The sequence below is a fragment of the Dendrobates tinctorius genome, unplaced genomic scaffold (genome assembly GCF_039654945.1).
Source record: "Dendrobates tinctorius isolate UK_male_01 unplaced genomic scaffold, ASM3965494v1 ptg000022l, whole genome shotgun sequence".
NCBI lineage: Eukaryota > Metazoa > Chordata > Amphibia > Anura > Dendrobatidae > Dendrobates > Dendrobates tinctorius.
Genome location: NW_027361690.1, coordinates 4,492,748 through 4,520,314, shown reverse-complemented (window position 1 = coordinate 4,520,314; position 27,567 = coordinate 4,492,748). Strand labels below are relative to the sequence as shown.

At 42.3% G+C, this 27,567-nt stretch overlaps 1 protein-coding gene across 1 annotated transcript in view; it reads right to left on the bottom strand.

Moving 5' to 3' along the window:
- The window catches only part of WDR72 (WD repeat domain 72), a 587,636-nt gene that overhangs the window by 437,096 nt on the left and 122,973 nt on the right, over positions 1-27,567 (bottom strand). The window contains exons 2-5 of the mRNA XM_073568404.1: positions 25,977-26,141; positions 24,437-24,543; positions 11,276-11,354; positions 2,061-2,232 (exon numbers count right to left, since the gene is read on the bottom strand). Coding sequence (XP_073424505.1) covers positions 2,061-2,232; positions 11,276-11,354; positions 24,437-24,543; positions 25,977-26,132 — 514 coding nt within the window. The 5' untranslated portion in view covers positions 26,133-26,141. The remainder of the gene's footprint in view (positions 1-2,060; positions 2,233-11,275; positions 11,355-24,436; positions 24,544-25,976; positions 26,142-27,567) is intronic.

The window sequence follows — 27,567 nt, the reverse complement described above, 5'->3', positions numbered from 1 at the left end:
TAAAGCCCTTCATATTGTGCTTTAGGATACATCAGGCCTTATCTATTTTTACTTAGGTGCATTTCTGGCCATGTGGTATCAATAATATTTTACAGACATTTTGATAATTGGTATCCATACTGTCTATGATAAGGTTCTTCTTGATTTTGATGCATATTAATGAGAAATTCCAAGCATCCTTGTTTTAGCTCACTCCACCCCTCCCCACCTAGGAAAGGTTGTACTTGTATAACTAGTGAGTATGGCTTTCTCTGCCTATTATCTGCCTTTTTTTTAAATGTTTGTGTATTGCTTTTCAATAATAATGAAGATGTATTGATTTGAAATGGCTTAAGCTTCCTTTCTCTATAGGTGCAATTTGATATGCCGAAGTGTCAATAATAGTTGGGTTAATAATAAGTGTCCCCAGACATAAGTGTGATTAGGTGACACTGCTGCAGACATGTGAGGTGAGGGGAAGTACAACAAAGGAGACCAAGCAAGGAGAGCTGATAGAAGGGTTTGTAATTTGACATAATAACACTCAGATGTGCTGTCCCTACAACCTGTGCTGACTTATGTAAGAGGTTAGAAGAGGACATCAGGGCTGTATTTTTACATCTCACAAAATGAAAAACCTGTTCTGAGCTATACTTGGGGCATCTTCTTAGCTTTGAGCATCTGCTTATGGCTGGTCAGCATTATAAAGGGAGAATAAGTACAACCCCTCCCCGTGAAAACTGTCTGATGATGCTCACTTGGACATAAATAAGTTAAATTATTACATGCCAAAGACTTTGATTGCTAGTAAAACATTTTATTCCGCTCTGCAGCCAATATTAAATCCTGTGTCTAGTTCATAATGAAAAATTTGGTCAAATGTCTTTTTTAAGTGTGCATGTCTATTTTTGCACAACTGTTTTAGTAGTCCAATTTGACATCTCTACATTCCACACTGATACTGAGACTTGCTGCCACATTTTGCTTTCTGTGCTTGTACCTACTTACCTAGCAGAGGCATACATAGAAATCATGAGGCCCCATAGCAGAAGACCTAATTGAGTCCGCCCCTCAAATAATATATATGTATATTTGGCGAGGTCACAGAAAAAAATATCTCACAACTTTGCAGTCTCTACAGAGTAATTTTGCCCCTATTGAAGCCCTTTAGTGTTTCCCCACATTAAGATACCCCTTTCATGGCCCTTAAAAAATATGATGCCAATGAAAGTGACCCCTAAACACCATATGATAGTTCCACAGTGAATTTTAACATAGTACCCTCCACACACACAGCATCACGACCCTATAATATCTTCCCCCGCAAAGTATGATACCCACACAGTAACCTCAACCCAGTATGATGACCCCCACTGCCCTTGACACAATTACATGGCTCCCTCACAGCTCTCTAAATAGTGTAATGCCTTTGCATTCAGTATAATGGTCCTCACAACTCTCCACACAGTTTGGAGGCCCCCACACAAAACTTTAGACTGTGTAATGTCCCACGCACAGTATAATAGCCCACCTATAGCCCTACAGACAGCATAACGACCCCCAGTGCCCCACTGCTCAGGTCTATGCAGGCTGTGATCAGTGGGTGGGATGTAGTGACATCATTGCACCCTCTGCACTAAGACATCAGAGCTCAGATGCACAGGGAAAATTAAGGAGGAGGGAGAAGATGAACCATCATTGCTTTCAAATGTTTCTGAAGGTGTGATGCCAGGTCCCACTGCTGGTGCTGGCACTGCCCTCCCAACTTACGGGCCAAATAATGGTCATGTAGTCTGCCACTAATTGCAGTACACATCTGGCTAACAGTATATTCCTTCATTTCAAATCTAAAATTTGGAAAATATTGGAATTTTAAACTGTTGTACTAATTTATGTCAACTGTAAGAGATGGCAAGCGAAAACTTTTTTTCAAGAAAAAATATTCATCCATTATATATTGGATTCCTTTGATATATACAGTATCTGCTTATTCCATGATACTACAGCCCCATAAAGACATAATACCTAAACTCTAAGACTTAGGTGATGTTGGTAATTCTTATACTGTATCTTGTCAGTACCTTGAATTCTAGAAGAGTGCACAATGCACATGCAGCTAATCCAGTCTGAACACTGAGACTTAAAAGTATGAAGAACTTGCAAGGTCTTTGCATCAATAATGAGGATGTCTTGATAGTGACCACAGCAGAGCAGCCAGCCTTCCCCTGTCATTCGGAATGAGCAATGGTAGTACTGCCAGATATAAGAAAATAAGTATATTATTGAATGCAATACTAATATTAAAGTTATACAGTTAGACTGATAGTCTTTGCTAGAATAACAATCAAGTGAAAGATGGATAACTCTCTTCTATCTATTGTGACTAGTAAATTGGTTGGAATGGGTTTAATGATTCAGTGTAGATTTTCCTTTGTTAACTGGGGTAAAATTACAGCTGCAGCTATAAAGGTGGTCTCATGTAACTATATGTATATATATGTATATACATATAGATATTGTGAGGTAGCACTGTCATTTAAGTAGGGGATACTCGCTCAGCAGCCACAAAATCTGATCCGGCACAGATTTTCCATAAAATCATAGCAGTCCATGCAGTTTATTAGGCATCATAAACCATGACCAGCAACATAAGGATCATATAAACGGCATAGCGTCCATGACAGAGATTCACTCTGTTAGAAATGTCCAATACACAGGCTTTTCAGCCTCACAGTTATATCTCACCCCGTCAGGGTTCTCTCATGGCTGCTTCTCCATGCTGCAAACATTCATTCCCTCCAGGGAACTCTCAGGCACTTGCAGACATTACTCACAGCGTCCACACGTGCTGTCAGGCAGGAAGCCCCATCTCAGCGGGACCTTCCACACTGGACCAACCGGGTCCAAGCATTCACCCCCTGTGACCTACCCTGGCCACATTATATGGTTCATAGCCACGCCCACCGGGTCACATGACTCTGACCTCATCACAAGTCCTTCACACACGCATACACTATACAATAGCTTTATTAAACACACCCCCTGGGTGGGTTTGTAGGTAACTAGTCCCTGACACATTGAACCAGCACCTCAGCAGTATCACTGCTGATTAACACACACATAAATCTCCATCTCAAGGCCACCCACCTTAAGATACATAACGGTCATTCAGTATCTTGCCATTCATCCACTCTACTGGGACATGCATACAGCGCCCCCTAGTGGACACAGTGGTCACTACACCACAATATATATAATATTTCTGTCTGTGTCCTACAATACCTGTCTACCTAGTTATGGTGAGCAAACAGATTTTCAGGAGCCTGATTGAACAGCCATGTTAGTAGTCCGTGGTTGCCGGACCAGAGCCCTGAAAATTTCCTTTTACTGGCCTGGCTCAATGTCATGCATGTGTCACACCACAATAATGATGAGCCAGCTAATCAAAAGAGATGCTGGGGATGCCGACATATAGAAGGAGTTTTGCAAGGCTCTGTTCCAGGGTCCTTCAAATTTTTTTTTTGCCCAACTCTTCAAGTAAAGTAGCCCAAACACTTCCAAAGAGACACAGTAAGGCTAAGTTCACACTGGGATTTTTTGCCTTTTTTTCCTGCAACAAAACCTGAGCACTTGGCAGGAAAGAATCTGCTGCAAAAATGCAGGTTTTGCTGCGTTTTTGCGGCATTTTGGGTGCGGTTTTGCTGCAGTTTTTCATCCTTTTTTTCCATTTAATTCAATGGCTGAAAAACGCTGAAAAAACCCTGAAAGAAGTGACATGCGCTATGTCCAAAAAAACATGCAAAGCACAAAATACTGATGACAAAACAACCAAGCTGTGTGCATGAGAGTTCAGAAATCTTATAGACATAGTACTGTTAAATGCAGCTGAAAATTAGCATAAAAAAGCAGCAAAAACACCCAGTATGAACTTACCCTTAAGGACCCATACAGTATAGTGTTCTTACACAGGGGCCCTGTTCTGTCTGTGTCCCTGTCCACCCCTATATCTGTACAGCAAAAAGGGGCAGCACTCCAGATGTATGATTGTATAGATACAATGGCTTATATTCACCTATGTGTGTATAACTTTTCAGCTCTTCAAGCTATGAGCTTTTCTCACAGTTTAAAGAGCCAAACTAAACATATTGTACAAGGATGGGAAAAAGACAGGTTTTTTCACTATCCCACATCTGGAGTGCTGTTTTTTATTGCTGTATGTATATGGAACAGGGTAGGACACGATATACCATTGGTGTACCATGAGTAGCCGCTTTGGGGGACCAAGTGGTAAGGGGCCTATTTTCACCTCAAAAGTAATAATAATAATAAATTTTATTTTTATAGCGCCGACATATTCCGCAGCACTTTACATTTCAGAGGGGATTTGTACAGACAATAGACATTACAGCATAACAATAATCACATACAGTAGATTATAACAAATACCAAGAAGAAAGAGGGCCCTGCTCGCAAGCTTACAGTCTATGAGGAAAGAGGTAGACACGAAAGGTGGGTGGTAACAGTTGCCCTGATTGTATGGACCAGCCATAATGTTAAGTGTGTAACAGTACAGACACAGAGGGCTAATGGATGCATAAAGCATGTGGGAACATGATGCAGGAAATCTGGTTATGGTAAAACTTTTGGCTGTGCCACACAGGGATAGATTAGGTTAATGTGTTGAGGCGATAGGCCAGTCTGAATAAATGTGTTTTCAGGGCACGCTTAAAATTGTGAGGATTGGGGACTAATCGTATTGACCTGGGAAGTGCATTCCAAAGAATTGGCGCGGCACGTGTAAAGTCTTGGAGACGGGAGTGGGAGTTTCTGACTATTGAGGATGCTAACCTCAGGTCATCAGCAGAACGGAGGGCGCGGGTAGGGTGGTATACTGAAACAAGGGAGGAGATGTAGGGTGGTGCTGAGCCATGGAGGGCTTTGTGGGTGAGGGTAATAAGTTTATACTGAATTCTGGAGTGGATGGGTAGCCAGTGTAATGACTGGCACAAGGTAGAGGCATCGGTGTAACGATTGGTGAGGAATATGATCCTGGCTGCAGCATTCAAGACAGATTGGAGAGGGGAGAGTTTGGTAAGAGGGAGACCGATTAGAAGAGAGTTACAATAGTCGAGACGAGAATGAATAAGAGAAACAGTAAGAGTTTTTGCAGAGTCAAAAGTAAGAAAAGGTTGAATTCTAGAAATGTTTTTGAGGTGCAGATGACAAGAGCGAGCCAGTGATCGAATGTGGGGGGCAAAGGAAAGCTCGGAATCAAGTATGACCCCAAGACAGCGGGCCTGTTGCTGGGGAGTAATAGTGGAACCACACACAGAAAAAGCAATGTCGGGTATAGGTACATTAGTAGAGGGAGGAAACACCAGGAGTTCAGTCATTGACAGGTTCAGTTTCAGATATAGTGAGGACATGATATTAGACACAGCGTTTAGACAATTGCTGGTGTTTTCTAGAAAGGCTGGTGTGATGTCAGGAGAAGAAGCGTATAATTGGGTGTCATCAGCATAGAGATGGTACTGGAAACCAAATCTACTGATTGTTTGACCAATAGGGGCAGTGTACAAGGAGAAGAGGAGGGGGGCCTAGAACCGATCCTTGGGGGGACCCCAACAGTAAGGGGAAGGTGAGAGGAGGAGGAACTGGCAAAAGATACAGTAAAGGAGCGGTCAGAGAGATAGGAGGAGAACCAGGAGAGAACGGTGTCCTTGAGGCCAATGGAACGGAGCATAGTGAGGAGGAGCTGATGATCCACAGTGTCGAATGCTGCAGAGAGATCCAAGAGAATTAGCATGGAGTAATGACCATTTGATTTAGCTGTTAGCAGATCATTAGAGACTTTAGTGAGGGCAGTTTCAGTGGAGTGTAAAGAGCGGAAACCGGATTGGAGAGGGTCGAGAACAGAGTTTTCTGAGAGATAGCGGATAAGACGGGAGTGGACCAGGCGTTCCAGGAGTTTAGAGATGAAGGGAAGATTAGAGACAGGTCTATAGTTAGCGGCACAGTTTTGGTTGAGGGATGTTTTTTTTAGTAGTGGATGTATGATGGCATGCTTAAATGAGGAGGGAAAAATACCAGAAGAGAGAGAGAGGTTAAATATTTTAGTTAGGTGAGGGGTGACAGCAGGGGAAAGGGACTGGAGGAGATGTGACGGAAATGGGTCACTGGTGCAAGTAGTTGGGCGAGAAGATGCAAGGAGCCTGCTTACTTCTTCTTCTGTGACTGGTTCAAAATCAGAGAGTGAGCTAGATGCAGTGGGGGAGGGAGGACAGTGCATGGTATGAGGTGATTGGGAGATAATTTCCTGTCGAATCTGGTCAATTTTTTCTTTGAAGTAATTGGCCAGATCGTCAGCTTGGAGCTCCGTGGTTGGGGCCTGTACTCTTGGATTGAGTAGAGAATGTGTCAAAGATGTGCCGTGCGCGCCAAAATCAAACTTTTCGGATTTTGGCGCGCACGGCGCACCGTCAAAAGTGCGCAGCGAAGGTCAAAGTGCAACTAGCGCACGGCCTGCGCACGATCTGCGCACCCTATGCTAAAGATAGGGTGCGCCGATCGCAGGTGCCGCTGTGCGCTAGGAGGCGGTGCTACAAGCAAGGGGCGGGCACGCCGGGCAGAGAGCCAGCTCGGGGGCGGAGCTACCCCGGCCGTGCGTGCGCTTAAAAAGCGCTAATGTGAAACCAGCCTAAGAGAGACAGATGGCATGCAGGGAATATTAATAAGATTAGAGGGGTTTCTGAGTGTAGCAGTTGGGGGGTTTGACTTTCTATAACATGGGGGAATAGGGTTGGGAGCAATGTCTCCTGCGACTAAGAGAAGGAGGATAGAAAGAGTGAGCAGATGGTTAAGTGATTTGTGAGAGCATCTCTGATGTTGAATGGTGGGACTGACTGGATCTGTGCAATTTAACAATGTCAAAAGAGCATGAGTGCTATACATAGGAGAGGAAAGGAGCGAGGGGCCGAGATGGATGGAGTGTAGAGAGTTAATGCCAGGGCGGTGGATGTGTGTGAATGCAGCGGCCAGAATAAAAATTAGACAAATGCATATAGCATACATTTGTTGTACTCCTAATGTACAGGGAGTAGATGTATATAAATGTCTTACCTGTCTCCTGCCCTGTCTAACTGCCATGTTATAACTGCCAGTAGTACTTTGATACATGTACTTCGATTACATATGCATAAATGCTCCCCCTAGCTAGGTCTGAATATATAGGAGGTTAAGGCTAACATTTTTTTTTTTTTTGCTCTCTCTCTTCTCGTTAATCAATCACACTAAATTGAGACACCAGGACCCAATAAAGTGTTGTGGTCAAATAAACACATGTCCAGCACTACATGGATCATAAAGCACTTTGAAAAGTTTCTTGACCTCACAACATAAGGGGACAAGCAGAGTAAGTTGAAAAAATAAACTATATACCAGATATAAGCTTGCATAGTTGAAAACACATAGATAGCATTCAGGATTAACTGCTTGCTGACATTGAATGGAGACACAGGAGTGGAAAAATAGCAATCAGCTTCTGTCACAGACACAATATTGGATTGGAATGGGCCCATTTGTTGCTCTTTCACAGGGGCTCTCTTATCCGTGTCTACCATTGATGTAGAATGTATGGGGTCAGTACCCTGAGGCTTGCACAGTTAGCTAAATCTGTTTTGTTTAGTGTTGCTTTCTTTGTGAACATCTTCCTATCTATCTCCCTATCTATCTATGTATCATTCAAAACAGATTCAGTGATGAATAGATAGTATAGCCCTCCCGAGGAAGCCCACGCGAAGCACGAGTTGGGGCTGCCCTTCTGCTGTGCTCTCTCACAAGGGTCACTACGGGTAAGATCAACAGCCGCGGAGACACCATCACATGTTTCTCAACGCAAGCAATGACTAGCCAGGTCTTTCCCCGGGAAGGAACAACCACGGGAAGGGCAGTCTCCAATGAAGGAAACCACCTATGCCAAAACATGGTATCCATCCACAGACAGCTGTTTCGGGGTATTGCCCCTCATCAGTGTGGAGTAGGAAACTGGCTAGTAGGAGCAATGCCTAGTGAAAGGCTATGAACATAAGGATGAGTGACCTCATGGAGATCAACATCCAACACTGCGGAGACACCATCACATGTTTCTCAACGCAGTGATCTAGAGCAATGCCCCCATCCCTTATGGGAAATATGCAAAAGCATGTAAATCAACAGCCGCGGAGACACCATCACATGTTTCTCAACGCAAGCAATGACTAGCCAGGTCTTTCCCCGGGAAGGAACAACCACGGGAAGGGCAGTCTCCAATGAAGGAAACCACCTATGCCAAAACATGGTATCCATCCACAGACAGCTGTTTCGGGGTATTGCCCCTCATCAGTGTGGAGTAGGAAACTGGCTAGTAGGAGCAATGCCTAGTGAAAGGCTATGAACATAAGGATGAGTGACCTCATGGAGATCAACATCCAACACTGCGGAGACACCATCACATGTTTCTCAACGCAGTGATCTAGAGCAATGCCCCCATCCCTTATGGGAAATATGCAAAAGCATGTAAATCAACAGCCGCGGAGACACCATCACATGTTTCTCAACGCAAGCAATGACTAGCCAGGTCTTTCCCCGGGAAGGAACAACCACGGGAAGGGCAGTCTCCAATGAAGGAAACCACCTATGCCAAAACATGGTATCCATCCACAGACAGCTGTTTCGGGGTATTGCCCCTCATCAGTGTGGAGTAGGAAACTGGCTAGTAGGAGCAATGCCTAGTGAAAGGCTATGAACATAAGGATGAGTGACCTCATGGAGATCAACATCCAACACTGCGGAGACACCATCACATGTTTCTCAACGCAGTGATCTAGAGCAATGCCCCCATCCCTTATGGGAAATATGCAAAAGCATGTAAATCAACAGCCGCGGAGACACCATCACATGTTTCTCAACGCAAGCAATGACTAGCCAGGTCTTTCCCCGGGAAGGAACAACCACGGGAAGGGCAGTCTCCAATGAAGGAAACCACCTATGCCAAAACATGGTATCCATCCACAGACAGCTGTTTCGGGGTATTGCCCCTCATCAGTGTGGAGTAGGAAACTGGCTAGTAGGAGCAATGCCTAGTGAAAGGCTATGAACATAAGGATGAGTGACCTCATGGAGATCAACATCCAACACTGCGGAGACACCATCACATGTTTCTCAACGCAGTGATCTAGAGCAATGCCCCCATCCCTTATGGGAAATATGCAAAAGCATGTAAATCAACAGCCGCGGAGACACCATCACATGTTTCTCAACGCAAGCAATGACTAGCCAGGTCTTTCCCCGGGAAGGAACAACCACGGGAAGGGCAGTCTCCAATGAAGGAAACCACCTATGCCAAAACATGGTATCCATCCACAGACAGCTGTTTCGGGGTATTGCCCCTCATCAGTGTGGAGTAGGAAACTGGCTAGTAGGAGCAATGCCTAGTGAAAGGCTATGAACATAAGGATGAGTGACCTCATGGAGATCAACATCCAACACTGCGGAGACACCATCACATGTTTCTCAACGCAGTGATCTAGAGCAATGCCCCCATCCCTTATGGGAAATATGCAAAAGCATGTAAATCAACAGCCGCGGAGACACCATCACATGTTTCTCAACGCAAGCAATGACTAGCCAGGTCTTTCCCCGGGAAGGAACAACCACGGGAAGGGCAGTCTCCAATGAAGGAAACCACCTATGCCAAAACATGGTATCCATCCACAGACAGCTGTTTCGGGGTATTGCCCCTCATCAGTGTGGAGTAGGAAACTGGCTAGTAGGAGCAATGCCTAGTGAAAGGCTATGAACATAAGGATGAGTGACCTCATGGAGATCAACATCCAACACTGCGGAGACACCATCACATGTTTCTCAACGCAGTGATCTAGAGCAATGCCCCCATCCCTTATGGGAAATATGCAAAAGCATGTAAATCAACAGCCGCGGAGACACCATCACATGTTTCTCAACGCAAGCAATGACTAGCCAGGTCTTTCCCCGGGAAGGAACAACCACGGGAAGGGCAGCCAGTTTCCTACTCCACACTGATGAGGGGCAATGTGATGGTGTCTCCGCGGCTGTTGATTTACATGCTTTTGCATATTTCCCATAAGGGATGGGGGCATTGCTCTAGATCACTGCGTTGAGAAACATGTGATGGTGTCTCCGCAGTGTTGGATGTTGATCTCCATGAGGTCACTCATCCTTATGTTCATAGCCTTTCACTAGGCATTGCTCCTACTAGCCAGTTTCCTACTCCACACTGATGAGGGGCAATACCCCGAAACAGCTGTCTGTGGATGGATACCATGTTTTGGCATAGGTGGTTTCCTTCATTGGAGACTGCCCTTCCCGTGGTTGTTCCTTCCCGGGGAAAGACCTGGCTAGTCATTGCTTGCGTTGAGAAACATGTGATGGTGTCTCCGCGGCTGTTGATTTACATGCTTTTGCATATTTCCCATAAGGGATGGGGGCATTGCTCTAGATCACTGCGTTGAGAAACATGTGATGGTGTCTCCGCAGTGTTGGATGTTGATCTCCATGAGGTCACTCATCCTTATGTTCACTACGGGTAAGATGACCGCGCCATGACCTAATCTCCTAATTACCATTTTCCTTCATGTGTTTCTCTCTTGCTTTTTTATATATATTTTTTGCACTGGGTTAATACAAATTGTATCATTTATATACTTTGTGGAGACCACTTAATATTGTGCAGAGTGTACCTAATATAATAATGAGACATCTTAATAGGTCACTCACTATTGAGTGATGCCATCTATTATTCCTAGGGCTATTTACTTATATAGTGGACATTAGGTTCCTGGTATACCCTGTCCTGTCCATAGGGTTATAAGGTTATTTTGACTCACCCATGCCCTACACTGTCTTGTGTGGGATTGCACTTTCGGGACATCCTGTGCTATCACCTTTTTCTGTTTTACCTTCTATTTTCTACATTTGTTCTATTATGTTTTTGTGAATTTTTCTGTGTAATAAATTTTGTTACTTTTTTTTTATATGAATGTGTTCTGGACTTTTTTGACTCCAGGTCGCTTATCGGGCTTATGAATAGATAGTATATAGCATTTACGTAGTAATCCACACGTAATATTGTAGAGAATGTAACATAGCTCGGATTCTGCATCACTGAAGACTTCTAATCTGAATAGTTCAGGATAGTAATAGCAGCTTTTGAAATAAGGGTTAAAGTTCATCAGTAAGCTTTTTCCATAGCACAGTTTTGTGACAAATCTATAATACTTACGCAGATTGCCGTGTGCCTATATGGCAGCTTTGCATTCTCCATGCAGTGGCCGGTGTTGACATTCCACACACACATTTCCCTGTAAGACATAACCTCAGGTTATCCATTGTCATTTCTACTTAGTTGGTTGGGACGATTCTGTGACACAGATTTTTAAGTTTAAAAACTGTATTTAAGAGAACATTTATCATTTACGTAGCGTTTTTGTCACCGATTACTGGAGAAGAAAATGTTGCGGTCATTAAGAATAGATGGCATAAAGAACATATTCCCTTTTGTTTAGGTAATTACACCCTGCTGCCTTGCATCAAACTAACTTTAAGGCCATGCCTGGAATAAAATGAATTGTAGGTATACTGCCATTATGTCTCATCAATGTGTCACTAGAAGTATCATTCCTCAGAACTACATCCTGCCGAAATTGGTTTATTTCACAGAACCTCCACAATACACGTTTTATGCCGTGACTATGTTATTTTCCAAGACTATTATTTACTCCCAAGATGAAACAGCGCCACCATGAGGATTATTTTGTGTTAGCTTTAGGACTTTACAGATTGGAGATTACCGTATAACTGTAGCTTTTAAGGCTAAAAAAGTGGTTGACCTTAGAAAATGCTTATAATAATTTATGTTTTCATTATGATTTTGATTAGAAAATTACCAATGACTCAAAGGCTGATGTTCCAGATCTTCTTAGGATAAATGCTTTCTAATACTATTTCTAATAAAAAAAAATGTATACAATTATTATGAACCTATTAGCTGATTCATGCTGCCTGAAACAAGGGTGGCATAAATAGACAAGCTACATTATTGATTACATGTATGTTTAAATTAAATATGCTTTAAAACATCGGCAGGGTATCATGGAATCATAGAATCGTAGAGTTGGAAGGGACCTGGGCCATCTGGTCCAACCCCCTGCTCAAAGCAGGATTCGCTAAATCATCCCAGTCAGATGTCTGTCCAGCCTCTGTTTGAAGACTTCTATTGAAGGAGAACTCATCACCTCTCGTGGCAGCCTGTTCCACTCATTGATCACTCTAACTGCCAAAAAGTTTTTTCTAATATCTAATCTGTGTCTCCTCCCATTCAGTTTCATCCCATTGCTTCTAGTCTTTCCTTGTGCAAATGAGAATAAAGATGATCCTTCTACAATGTGACAGCCCTTTAGATATTTGTAGACAGCTATTAAGTCTCCTCTCAGTCTTCTCTTTTGCAAACTAAACATTCCCAAATCCTGCAACCTTTCCTCATAAGACAGGGTTTGCAGACCGGTCACCATTCTGGTCGCACTTTTCTGAACTTGCTCTAGTTTGTTGATGTCTTTTTTAAAATGTGGTGTCCAAAACTGGACACAATATTCCAGATGAGGTCTGACTAGAGTTGAGCGATACCGTCCGATACTTCAAAGTATCGGATCGGAATGGATCGGCCGATCTTAAAAAAAAGTATCGGTATCGCCGATTCCGATACCGGAAGTCCCATTCAAGTCTATGGGACTTCCGGTATCGGAATAAGAAAAATCCTGTTTTTCCCTTGTACAGCCTCTCTGGGGTCTGTACGGGCCTTTCGGGGGCTGTGCCGGCCTGCCAGGGGGTCTGTGCAGGCTCCGGTGGTCTGTGCCGGCCTGCCGGGGGGCTGTGCCGGCCTGCCAGGGGGGCTGTGCAGGCTCCAGTGGGCTGTGCCGGCCTGCCGGGGGGCTGTGCCGGCCTGCCGGGGGGCTGTGCACCCTGTGGGGGTCTGTACCGGCCTGCCGGGGGGCTGTGCCGGCCTGCCGGTGGTCTGTGCACCCTGTGGGGGTCTGTACCGGCCTGCCGGGGGGCTGTGCCGGCCTGCCGGGGGGCTGTGCTGATGTCCGGGGGTCTGTGCAAGCATCGTCTGATGGGACTACAAGTCCCATCTGGCGATGCCTGCTACCATGACAGTGATTGACACATTAGCCAATGATGGGACAGTAGTAGTCCCATCATCCGGCTAATGTGTTAAATGTTAAAAAAAAAAAAAAAAAATACTACATACATACTACATGCATGCTACATACATACTACATGCTACATACATACTACATACATACTACATACATACTACATACATACCACATATATACTACATACATACTACATACATAACACATATATACTACATACATACTACATACATACTACATACATACTACATACATACTACATGCATGCTACATACATACTACATGCTACATACATACTACATATATACTACATGCATGCTACATACATACTGCATGCTACATGCATGCTACATACATACTACATGCTACATACATACCACATATATACTACATACATACTACATACAATACATTCATACAATACATACATAGACATACAGTACATATAACATAGAGTAACATACTTACCAATACTTGTCACATTGTTCCCCGAAGCCATTGTCTTTTACGGAATAAATATTAACATAACAAACCACAAAAATACTCACCCACGATCCGAAGCAGTCCACGAGTGTGTCCCATGACGATCTTGGGTAGAGAACTGCAGCATCAGCTGTTGCTGCCGTTCTCTACGGGCTGCAGGAATCCAATGACGGAAGGTAGGTATCCTTCCGCACTGTATTCCTCCGCCACTTAAAAAAAAAAAAAGTCCCTAGTCTCACTTTATGCCATTGCTGCGTGGGAATTTCCCACACAGCAATGGCATAAAGTGAGACTAGGGACTTTTTTTTTTTTTAAGTGGCGGAGGAATACAGTGCGGAAGGATACCTACCTTCCGTCATTGGATTCCTGCAGCCCGTAGAGAACGGCAGCAACAGCTGATGCTGCAGTTCTCTACCCAAGATCGTCGTGGGACACACTCGTGGACTGCTTCGGATCGTGGGTGAGTATTTTTGTGGTTTGTTATGTTAATATTTATTCCGTAAAAGACAATGGCTTCGGGGAACAATGTGACAAGTATTGGTAAGTATGTTACTCTATGTTATATGTACTGTATGTCTATGTATGTATTGTATGAATGTATTGTATGTAGTATGTATGTAGTATATATGTGGTATGTATGTAGCATGTAGTATGTATGTAGTATGTATGTAGCATGCATGTAGCATGCAGTATGTATGTAGCATGCATGTAGTATATATGTAGTATGTATGTAGCATGTATGTAGCATGCATGTAGTATATATGTAGTATGTATGTAGCATGTAGTATGTATGTAGCATGCATGTAGTATGTATGTAGTATGTATGTAGTATATATGTAGTATGTATGTAGCATGTAGTATGTATGTAGCATGCATGTAGTATATATGTAGTATGTATGTAGCATGTAGTATGTATGTAGCATGCATGTAGTACGTATGTAGTATGTATGTAGTATATATGTAGTATGTATGTAGCATGTAGTATGTATGTAGCATGCATGTAGTATATATGTAGTATGTATGTAGCATGTAGTATGTATGTAGCATGCATGTAGTATGTATGTAGTATGTATGTAGTATATACAGTGGGGAAAAAAAGTATTTAGTCAGTCAGCAATAGTGCAAGTTCCACCACTTAAAAAGATGAGAGGCGTCTGTAATTTACATCATAGGTAGACCTCAACTATGGGAGACAAACTGAGAAAAAAAAATCCAGAAAATCACATTGTCTGTTTTTTTTTCATTTATTTGCATATTATGGTGGAAAATAAGTATTTGGTCAGAAACAAGCAATCAAGATTTCTGGCTCTCACAGACCTGTAACTTCTTCTTTAAGAGTCTCCTCTTTCCTCCACTCATTACCTGTAGTAATGGCACCTGTTTAAACTTGTTATCAGTATAAAGAGACACCTGTGCACACCCTCAAACAGTCTGACTCCAAACTCCACAATGGTGAAGACCAAAGAGCTGTCAAAGGACACCAGAAACAAAATTGTAGCCCTGCACCAGGCTGGGAAGACTGAATCTGCAATAGCCAACCAGCTTGAAGTGAAGAAATCAACTGTGGGAGCAATAATTAGAAAATGGAAGACATACAAGACCACTGATAATCTCCCTCGATCTGGTGCTCCACGCAAAATCCCACCCCGTGGGGTCAGAATGATCACAAGAACGGTGAGCAAAAATCCCAGAACCACGCTGGGGGACCTAGTGAATGAACTGCAGAGAGCTGGGACCAATGTAACAAGGCCTACCATAAGTAACACACTACGCCACCATGGACTCAGATCCTGCAGTGCCAGACGTGTCCCACTGCTTAAGCCTGTACATGTCCGGGCCCGTCTGAAGTTTGCTAGAGAGCATTTGGATGATCCAGAGGAGTTTTGGGAGAATGTCCTATGGTCTGATGAAACCAAACTGGAACTGTTTGGTAGAAACACAACTTGTCGTGTTTGGAGGAAAAAGAATACTGAGTTGCATCCATCAAACACCATACCTACTGTAAAGCATGGTGGTGGAAACATCATGCTTTGGGGCTGTTTCTCTGCAAAGGGGCCAGGACGACTGATCCGGGTACATGAAAGAATGAATGGGGCCACGTATCGTGAGATTTTGAGTGCAAACCTCCTTCCATCAGCAAGGGCATTGAAGATGAAACGTGGCTGGGTCTTTCAACATGACAATGATCCAAAGCACACCGCCAGGGCAACGAAGGAGTGGCTTCGTAAGAAGCATTTCAAGGTCCTGGAGTGGCCTAGCCAGTCTCCAGATCTCAACCCTATAGAAAACCTTTGGAGGGAGTTGAAAGTCCGTGTTGCCAAGCGAAAAGCCAAAAACATCACTGCTCTAGAGGAGATCTGCATGGAGGAATGGGCCAACATACCAACAACAGTGTGTGGCAACCTTGTGAAGACTTACAGAAAACGTTTGACCTCTGTCATTGCCAACAAAGGATATATCACAAAGTATTGAGATGAAATTTTGTTTCTGACCAAATACTTATTTTCCACCATAATATGCAAATAAAATGAAAAAAAAACAGACAATGTGATTTTCTGGATTTTTTTTTTCTCAGTTTGTCTCCCATAGTTGAGGTCTACCTATGATGTAAATTACAGACGCCTCTCATCTTTTTAAGTGGTGGAACTTGCACTATTGCTGAATGACTAAATACTTTTTTTCCCCACTGTATGTAGTAAGTATGTAGCATGTAGTATGTATGTTGCATGCATGTAGTATATATGTAGTATGTATGTAGCATGTAGTATGTATGTAGCATGCATGTAGTATGTATGTAGTATGTATGTAGCATGTAGTATGTATGTAGCATGCATGTAGTATGTATGTAGTATTTTTTTTTTTTTTTTTTTTTTTTAACATTTAACACATTAGCCGGATGATGGGACTACTACTGTCCCATCATTGGCTAATGTGTCAATCACTGTCATGGTAGCAGGCATCACCCGATGGGACTTGTAGTCACAGCCCCCCGGCAGGCCGGCAGAGCCCCCCGGCAGGCCGGTACAGACCCCCACAGGGTGCACAGACCACCGGCAGGCCGGCACAGCCCCCCGGCAGGCCGGTACAGACCCCGGGCAGTCCACACAGCCCCCCGGCAGGCCGGCACAGCCCCCCGGCAGGCCGGCAGAGACCCCCGGAAGGCCCGAAATGACGGCGCATCATGATGCGCACACACCGCGCATCATGATGACGTCAGGCTGTCAATCAACTTTGAACTTCTGATTCCGATGCCGACTTCCGATATTGAAAAAATATCGGAAGTCGGTATCGGAATTCCGATACAGCAAGTATCGGCCGATACCCAATACTTGCGGTATCGGAATGCTCAACACTAGGTCTGACCAAAGAGGAGTAGAGGGCAATAATGACTTCACGTGATCTAGACTGTATGCTTCTGTTAATACATCCTAGAATTGCATTTGCCTTTTTTGCTGCTGCATCACACTGTTGACTCATATTCAGTCTGTGATCTATTAGTATACCCAAGTCTTTTTCACATGTGCTGTTGCTTAGCCCTATTCCTCCCATTCTGTATATGCTTTTTTCATTTGTATTGCCCAGATGTAGTACTTTGCATTTTTCCCTGTTAAAAACCATTCTGTTAGTTGCTGCCCACTGCTCCAGTTTATTTATATCTTTTTGAATCCTCTCTCTCTCTTCTCTAGTATTAGCTATCCCTCCTAGCTTTGTGTCATCAGCAAATTTAATCAGTTTACCCTCAATTCCTTCATCTAAATCGTTGATAAAGATGTGGAACAATACAGGGCCCAGGACAGAGCCCTGTGGTACCCCACTTGAGACATTCTTCCAACTGGATGTGCAGCCATTTACGACCACACTTTGGGTCCAATCACTAAGCCAGCTATGAATCCTTACAGTTGCCTTGTCCATTCCATACTTAGTCATTTTTTCAATAAGGATTGTATGAGATACTTTGTCAAATGCTTTGCTGAAGTCAAGATATACTATATCTACAGCATTTCCTTGATCCACCCATTCAGTGATTCCGTCATAGAAGGAAATTAAGTTAGTCTGACATGACTTATTAGTTACAAACCCATGCTGACTCTGTTTAATCACTTCATTCTTATCCAGGTACTGACATACATGTTGTTTAATAATTTGTTCAAAGATCTTTCCTGATCTTTGATGTAGTTAAGATGACTAGTCCCAGAGGCAGATCCCTGGCAGCTTCTCTACAATACACTCATTAAGTCTGATGCAAACGACAGTGTATACGCTCATCCGAGAGAATCCAGACGATTACGCTAATGACATTCTGATCACACTCTGATCAGAGTGTCAGCAAAGTGAGATCCGATTCTCTCAGATGAGAAGAATAAATTCTCCATCTTATCCGTGCTATCAGTCCGTGGAAATCGTGGAGTTGTCATCAGAGTGCAGTCTGATGGCTTCCACCAACTCATTAACTTGTATAGCCAAGTGTGAACCAAATATTGGATCCAACTCGGGCATGCAGCATTTTTTTCCTTCGACTGGCGTGGTCCAAGCCAAAAATCTGATATGTGCACAGCCCCATAGAATAACATTGGTCTGAGTGCGATCTGATGTTTTGTTGGATCGCATTCAGACTAAAAATATGGTTTTCTGTATGAGCCCTTAGACACCTTTGGTAATAAAAAGAAAAGCAAAAAAAGCAAAGGTTTATCCGTATGTGAAAATGTACGGGTAAGTCAAGAGACCTGTTTCTTAGACTAATTATTGTAGCTGCATCATCCTCAACCACCATTTTAAATTATGTTTTACCTAAAACACCACAGCATTTTTGAGAGTGAAATATGCATGGTTTCAATAATGGAGACGTCTCTAATTCATGCTCCTCAGGTTTCTGGCACCATGAAACCGTTGACAAATTTCACTTTAAGGCCATGTTCTTATGTTCAGTATTTAGTCAGCATTTTAAATCCGTAATTCTAAGTCAAAACCAGGAGAGGAACAATCAGAGGAAAAGTATAAGAGGAACATGTCACCACTTCTGTAGTTTTCATCCACTCCTGGTTTTGGCTTACAAATACTGATGCAAAATACTAACCAAATACTGAACGTGTGAACCTGGCCTTATTTGGAATCTATGATATACAGTCATGGCCCAAAGTGTTGACACCCTTGACATTGTTCCAGAAAACAAAGTATTTCTCCCAGAAAATTATTGCAATTACACGTCTTGTTAGACACATGCTTATTTCCTTTGTGTGTATTGGAACAACCCAGAAAAACAAAGGAGAAAAAAGCAAATTGGACACAGTTTCACACAAAACCCCAAAAATGGACTGTACAAAATTGTTGGCACCGTTCCAAAAATGTGGATAAAATTAAACAATTTAGTTTCAAGTATGTGATGCTTGTTCAAACTCACCTGTGGCAATATGAAAATTACATCTGAAACCAGATAAAAAGGAGAGAACTTGACTCCATCTTTGCATTGTGCCTGTCTGCGCCACAATAAGCATGGAAAACAGAAAGAGAAGAAGAGAACCGCCTGAAGAATTGAGAACCAAAATTGTTGAAAAATATCAACAATCTCAGGGTTACAAATCCATCTCCAGAGATCTTGATATGCCTTTGTCCATGGTGCACAACATAATCAAGAATTCTACAACTCATGGCACTAAAGCTAATCTCCCTTGACATGGATGGCAGAGAAAAATTAAAGGTTGCAACTAGTGATGAGCGAGTAGTAAACTGCTCTTGTGCTCTGTACTTGAATCAAGTATTTCAGACTGCATGGGTACTCAACTTGAGTACAAAGCATAATGTACGTCAATAAAGCAGTCGAGTATTTTTCTGAGAAAACTGTACTCAAAGGGGCAGGAGAGAGATGAAGTGAGAGAGACAGAAAGAGATGAAGCGAGAGAGATGAAGCGCGCAACGCGCAAGTAAGAGATGAAGCGATAGAGTAAGGCTGAGTTCACACGTTGCGTTTTTTTCGCGTTTCCGCGGCGGTTTTAACAGCGCGATTTTGCCACGAAAACGCGAAAAATAAGCATCCCATGCATTCCTATGGGATTCCGCAATGCTGTGCTAATGCTGCGGTTTTTACCGCGGCGGAATCGCTTCGCGGTAAAAAACGCAGCATGCTCATTAATTTGCGGAATCGCGGCGATCCCGCACCCATAGGAATGCATTGTTCCGCTTACTTCCCGCATGTGGCTGTGCACACCATGCGGAAAGTAAGCAGAACATTTGCGGATGGTACCCACGGTCCGGAGGAGAGGAGACTGTCCTCCGGGCTTTGGGTACCATATCCCTGTAAAAAATAGAATTTAAAATAAAAAATATTGTTATTCTCACCTTCCGGCGTCCCGCCCAGCATTCCCGCCTCTCTCCACGCTCCCGGTCCCAGTAAGCCTTTGCGAAAATGCCCGCGATGGCGTCCATTCTCGCGGGATCGTGAAGTCTCGCGGTCATTCGCGCCACGTCATCGCGAATCACCGCGAGACATTGCGATCCCGCGAGAACTGACGTCATCGTGAGCATTTTCGCAAAGGATTACTGGGAACGGATGCGTGGGATGCCGGAAGGTGAGAATAACACTATTTTTTATTTTTTTTTACATTCTATCTTTTACTACTGATGCCGCATAGGCAGCCTCAGTAGTAAAAAGTTGGTCACACTCGTCAAACACTATGTTTGACGAGTGTGACCAACCTGTCAATCAGTTCTCCAAGCGATGCTACAGATCACTTGGAAAACGCTAGCATTTTGCAAACTAAATACGCTTGCAAAATGCTAGTTTTTCCGCGGGAAAATCGCAGGAATTTAAAATGCGATTTTCCCGCGGAATGGAATTCCGGAATTCTCGCGGTAATTTCCGCGAGAGTTCCGGTACGTGTGCACTTAGCCTGAAAGAGAGATGAAGTGAAAGAGAGAGATGTATAGATAGAAAGAGAAAGAATATTTTCCAGGTTTCAGTGCTGCAGCTCAAATTAAAATGAGGTACTTGGCACTGCACAATACTCGACCGAGCACCTAAATGCTTGATCGAGTATCGAGCAGTAGTGAGCAGGCTCACCCATCACTAGTTGCAGCGAATGATAGTCTGTATAGTGGATAAGCAGCCCCAGTGAAATTCCAAAGAAATTTAAGCTGCCATCCAGGCTCTGGTGCATCAGTGTCAGCTCAAACTATACATTGACATTTGAATGAACGGAAATGCTATGGCAGGAGACCCAGGAGGACTCCACTGCTGCTTTTTGGTAAAGCACATCATTTAACTGTTTACCAAAAACGGGAATGAGAATACAGTACTTATAGTCAAATATGGTACAGGTTCAAAGATGTTTTAGGGTTGCTTTGCTGCCTCTGGCACTGCGTGCCTTGACTATGTGCAAGGCATCAGGAAGTCTGAAGATTACCAAAGGATTTTGGGTCGCAATGTCATGCCCAGTGTCAGAAAGCTGGGTTTGCATCCTATGTCATGGGTCTTAAAGCATGACAATGACCCCAAACACACTTCAGGAAGCACCCAGAAATGGATGGAAATAAAGCTCTGGGCAGCTCAGAGGTGGAAAGTAATGAGTCCAGATCTAAACCTGATTGAACACCTGTGGAGAGATTTTAAAATTGCTGTTGGGAGAAGGCACCCTAGAGCAGTTTGCCAAAGAAGAGTGGCCCAAAATTTCAGTTGAGAGGTGTATGATGCTTGTTGATGGTTATAATAATAATAATTTTATTTCTATAGCACCGAGATATTCCGCAGCACTTTACATTTTAGAGGGGTCTTGTACAGACAATAGACATTACAGCATAACAATAAACACATAGATCAAAACAGATACCAAGAGGAATGAGGGCTTTGCTCGCAAGCTTACAATCTATGCAGAAAAGGGGAGACAAAAAAGGTAGATGGTAACAATTGTTTTCATTCTTCGGACCAGCCAAATTGTAAGAATTGGGTGTTTGCGTAATGCTGCATGAACTGGTTATCAGCCTAAGTATGTAACAATACAGACACAGAGGGCTATTAAATGTATAAAGCATGTGAGAACATGATGTGAGGAATCTGGTTATGGTAAAAATTTTGAATTGGCAACACAGGGGTAGTTAGGTTAATGCGTTGAGGCGGTAGGCCAGACTCAACATATGCGTTTTTGAGGCACGCTTAAAACTGTGGGGACTGGGGATTAATCATATTAACCTGGGTAGTGCATTACAAAGAATTGTCGCAGCACATGAAAAGTCTTGGAGAGGGGAGTGGGAGGTTCTGATTATTGAGGATGTTAACCTCAGGTCATCAGCAGAATGGAGGGCATGGGTAGAGTGCTAGACTAAGATGAGGGAGGAGATGTATAGTGGTGCTGAGCCATGGAGTGCTTTGTGGATGAGGGTAATAAGTTTGTACTGGATTCTGGAGTGGATGGGTAACCAGTATAACGACTGGCACAAGGTAGAGGCATCAGTGTAACGATTGGTGAGGAATATGATCCTGGCTGCAGCATTCAAGACAGATTGGAGAGGGAAGAGTTTGGTAAGAAGGAGACCGATTAGTAGAGAGGTACAATAGTCCAGACAAGAATGAATAAGAGAAGCAGTAAGTTTTTGCAGAGTAGAAAGTAAGAAAGGGACGAACTCTAGAAATATTTTTGAGGTGCAGATAACAAGAGTGGGCCAGTGATCGGATGTGGGGGGTGAATGAAAGCTCGGAATCAAGTATGACCCAAAGACAGCGGGCATGTTGCTGGAGAGTAATGGTGGAACTACACGCAGAAATGGCAATATCAGGCATAGGTACGTTAGTAGAGGGAGGAAACACAAGGAGTTCAGTTTTTGACAGGTTCAGTTTCAGATAGAGGGAGGACATGATGTTAGAGACAGCGGTAAGACAATCACTGGTGTTTTCTAACAAGGCAGGCATGATGTCAGGAGAAGAAGTGTATAATTGGGTGTCATCAGCATAGAGATGGTACCGGAAACCAAATTTACTGATTGTTTGGCCAATAGGGGCAGTATACAAAGAGAAGAGAAGTGGGCCTAGAACCGATCCTTGAGGAACCTTAACAGTAAGTGGAAGACGAGAGAAGGAGGAGCCAGCAAAGTATACAGTGAAAGAGCGGTCAGTGAGATAGGAGGAGAACCCGGAGAAAATGGTGTCCTTGAGGCCGATGGAGTAGAGCATAGAGAGGAGGAGCTGATGATCCACAGTGTCGAATGCTGCAGAGAGAACCAATAGAATTAGCATGGAGTAGTAACCATTAGATTTAGCTGATAGTAGATCATTAGAGACTTTAGTAAGGGCAGTTTCAGTAGAATGTAAAGTGCAGAAACCAGATTGTAGAGGGTCGAGAAGAAAGTTATCTGATAAATGAGGAGGGAAAGATACTACCGTAGAAGAGAGAGAGAGTTTGAATATTTTTGTTAGGTGAGTTGTGACAGCAGGGGAAAGGGACTGGAGGAAGCGATTGATTGCAGTTATTTATTCCAATGGTTTATGACCAAATGTTAAGTTGAGGGTGACAACAATTTTGTCTGGACCATTTTTGAGGTTTGGTGTGAAATTTTGTACAATTTTACATTCTTTTGTGTTGTTCCAATACACACAAAGGAAATAAGCATGTGTATAGCAAAACGTGTAATTGCAATAATTTTCTATGGAAAAGAGTTAATTTTCTGGAATAATTTCAAGGCTGCTATCACTTTCAGTCATGAGTGCATGCCAGGCTACAGATAGCACTGGTAGAATAGATATGCTACATTTAAGATTCATGGTATATTTGAAATATATGTAAAGTAAAGAATGTTGCTCCTTACTAATCCTTCCTGGCAGGTTAATAGATATTCTGGAAATTTCAATTAAAGTTACAGCCTAAAATGTTATTGTAAGTTTCTATAAGGTTAAGTTGAGATATATTGTATTTCCAGTTCAGGTTCCTGAGCTTTTAAAATTACATTCGTTTGTACAGCTAATAATTTTGGTACAATGCACACCATGTTCTTCGCTTTGCCACATTTTGAATTTCCTACATTGTCTTTAAAAATTTAAAAGGTTTGCCCCATTTCAGAAAATCTTGGTCCCTGGCTTCAGTTTGTTATCTGGCTCCCAGCATCCGGTATTGGCTCCAGGCCTAACTGTATAAAGGAAAAAAGCCAGCTCACCGCAGTTGCCTAGTCCCTCTGGCGCATGGAACGAACATCACTGCCACCAACAATGATGATCAGAATGTGATAGAAGTCCAACTCAACAAATGATTAAAATATCTCCACATCCATCATTGGTCCATAGACTGGGACATTTATACATTTCTGGTGCACTCAGCACCCTTAATCATGAGCTCAGCTGCTCTTTCCATCTAAACAGAACATGTTCCTCAAAGCTACTGAGCTCACTGACATGATGTTAGCGCCACAGCCAGTATGCAAAATCGGGAGCAACACCAAAGACTCAGTACTGGACCCAGACACGGTGAGAAAAGAACCGTTTATTTTTAAAAACAAACTGCAGCCAGGAACCAAGATTTTATGAAAGTGGTACCTCTCAGTTGCCACTCACCCTGAATTTACTAAAGCTCTACTTGAATACATAATATAAAGCCATAAATATTTTTGAAAATGCAGCAAAAAATCTTGTTTTTTCAATTTAATATTTTTTGGTAAACTTGAATAATCACTTATACTGTAAATCACTTTAGTGCTTAAAATATTATTTCTCTACTTTTCTACATTTAACTAACATAATTTTGGGGGGCATAAAATAGCCCTGTACTTACCCATTTTCTGAACCACTAACCACATAAGGTTGTTTTTCAAAATCTCGAGCTCTCGCTAAGCATGTAACAGCAGCAGTATGGCCAAACAGAATTGCTTTAGATGTAACCTAAAAAAATTAAGAAAAATTATACAACACGACAGAACTGTGCACATTTAGGGTGCAGAACTGATTGGTTGGTCGCTCTGTATAATATTACCAGTGTTACCCTCATCTACAATAAGACAAACTTTCAGCCTTCGAGGTCCATTGGGCCAGATACTCCTGATTTAAGAGATGTGAACCATAAAATTATACTCCTCAATGGCTGATTCTCTCATATCAGCCGGAGTCAGTCAGTACTCTCAAATAATTATAATTCTGCTGGTCAAACCAAGGCATTAATAGCAAAGAATTCCAGATCACTGATGCCAGACAGAATTCTAATAGGAAACTATTATTTATTAATATGAGGTTTCCAAAATTGCAAACAGTGTCCAAATCAAAAAACTAGTATTTCTATGTATTCGGACTAATCAATAAGTAAACTATGCAGCAAATATCTCTATGACAAACGAGTATATAGGTCACTGCTTTATGACTTACCAATGTAAGATATTTAAACAACTGTATGTTTTTAGGATATTGATAAAAAAGAGTACATTACTTTTTGCTTCAGTTTCAACTTGTACATATTCCTACCAGGCTCAGCATTATGTAATATACTATGATCAGGTTTTATGTCTTTGTGCATATTATTAACCATATGCATGTATTGATGTAAGTTTTAACAAAATATACTGAATAGTAAAGCATTGAGTGATGAAGAGTGGGGCATTTTTGCTGAGGATATAATGCAAAGTGGTTTTGATTTTTAATACGGTACCATCCGCATGTGTGCACTGTAGTTTTAGCAGTTCAAGCTGCTCACTGTCAAAATTGAAAGTGTGACTAATACAAGGCAAATGTACAGTCAACATATCCAGTGTCTCCAAATAACTTTTCCTGCAGCCCACAATGCACAAATAGTGGCAGGTTTATGGTGAACACCTGACATGTTGACTATAGATTTGTCATGCATGGCTACATTTTTACTATAGGTTAACATCAACCTAAAAGGCTAGATTTTTCATGGCATTTCCATAAAAACATTTATTAATCCAATATAATTGTGCTTTCAGACCACTAGCGATCCAACAGTGGGATTCTAGAACTCCAAAAACAGGGATCTGCATAGCCCCATCTTGAATATTGTGTATACTCAGCCTCTGCTCCATTTATTGTCTATGAAACTGCTGGTGAAAGCTGAGTGTGTTCCTCAATTCTTTCTCACAAAGAATGATGTATAGGCTGAGCATGTATACATCCACTCCATTTGAGTGGAGGCTCTGGAAAGTATTGTTCTTTGGATCTAGAGCCCTATTCTCGAGATCACTGGGGATCCCAGTGGTCGATCACCAGTAGTCAGAAGATTTTCCCTATGATAAGAATCTTATACATTTTGGGTTTGTTACTATACTATATTTAGACATGAACCACTTAAAAAACTTTAATTTACAAACCTCCATTTCCATTGACAAATGCCAAAGACATATCTGTCCCTCGAGGCTTCCAGTGACAATTGTTTTCTGATCATCTGTTATCATCATGGTGGTTACACTGTGAGCAGGAGCCCGATTTCCCCATAATGCCACCGCCTGGGTAGTACTCTTCATCATGAGCTTGACCTACAATTAATGAGAAAATTTCTATAAAACAGCTACAAATGCTACAGCAATAGTAATATTACAAAAGAGAATTTAAACTAGAGTGAAATTGTGGTGCCATTAAGAGATACAGTCATTTAACTCAGGACTGTCGATTTTCGTCTACTGCTGAAATTGTCCACCTCTCCTCCAAGAGTAAAAAGTTATAAAGAAAAAAGATGGAGTCAACAATGTACACCAAATTTTATAACTATTTTAAATAATTTTTAATTCCACTTCAATACTTTGTGTCCAATAAAAGGGTTAATTCTAAAAGTAGCTTACAAATGCACCAAAGTTTTTGGCCCAAAACATTTGTGAAAATGTATGTAGAATGTAAATTACTCTTCATATTGCTAGCAATCTCGCTATGTGTAAAAGGCCCTTTAGATTCAACATATGCTGTGTGATCTGGAATAGGAATCCAAACCAGAAGCTCCAGTTGCATACACATGTTTCAATGTTTCAAGGCATTTGTCCCTCACCAGTACAAAGTAGAACTACCTGGAGGGGGGAGAAATCTTTGACAGGTGGCATAAACACTAAAATTGCCTAGTTTTGGGAGACTCATAGGCCATTAGATTTAATATAAAATAGGCTCTTCAAAGAGGAATTGGATGTAGCAATCCTAAAAGTCCTGTTTGTATAAGTCTCCCTATGTTGCTCTCCACAAGGAGAAACTTAACCCCTTATACCACTTGTCAGAGGCCTTTCATTCAACCAAACAGTTCTCCTGCTCTACATTGTTGAGGACACAAAATACCAAAACGTATCAAATAGGGTTTCTGATTTGGCATCCTGCTTTAAGTCTTGTGGAAAGGCCCTTTAAAGGGTGAATATTGACTTTTAGATTTGCTACCTCCTATAGGTTGAACTACATACCCTGTTCTCTTCCTCTCAGAAGAGGCTATTTGTATATTTCAATTCCTAGCGGAGTATTGCACAACCTATAAGTCTCCCTTTGCCATGTTGGGACCTCTACAAAGACAAAATGTGCCCTTAATAGCTAATATATGCTGTATCATGAAAAGCAGAAGTCTCCCTGCATAGTAGACACAAAAAAGACTTTTGTTCAGTGTTCACTTGCTTCTACCTCAGCATTCCAATTGAGCCCAGTATTCGGCTGACCCCACTATTGCAGCGTTAAAAGCAAAGACCAATGCAGAAGTTGTGCTACACTGGTCTGGGCTTCATTAGGAAAGTAATTCTAATTTTTTTAGCTTTGCCCATTTTTTCATGAAACCATAAAACCCTTTTAAAGTGGACCTGCCAGCTGTTCAGACATGTTTCTTTGAGTACCGTAAATACTTGCATTCTGTTTCCATGTTCTGCCCATTATTAAGCTGAACCACAACGTCTCCAAAAGCTGAACTGGTAAAATTATCTACAGTGAAATACTGTAGTTTTA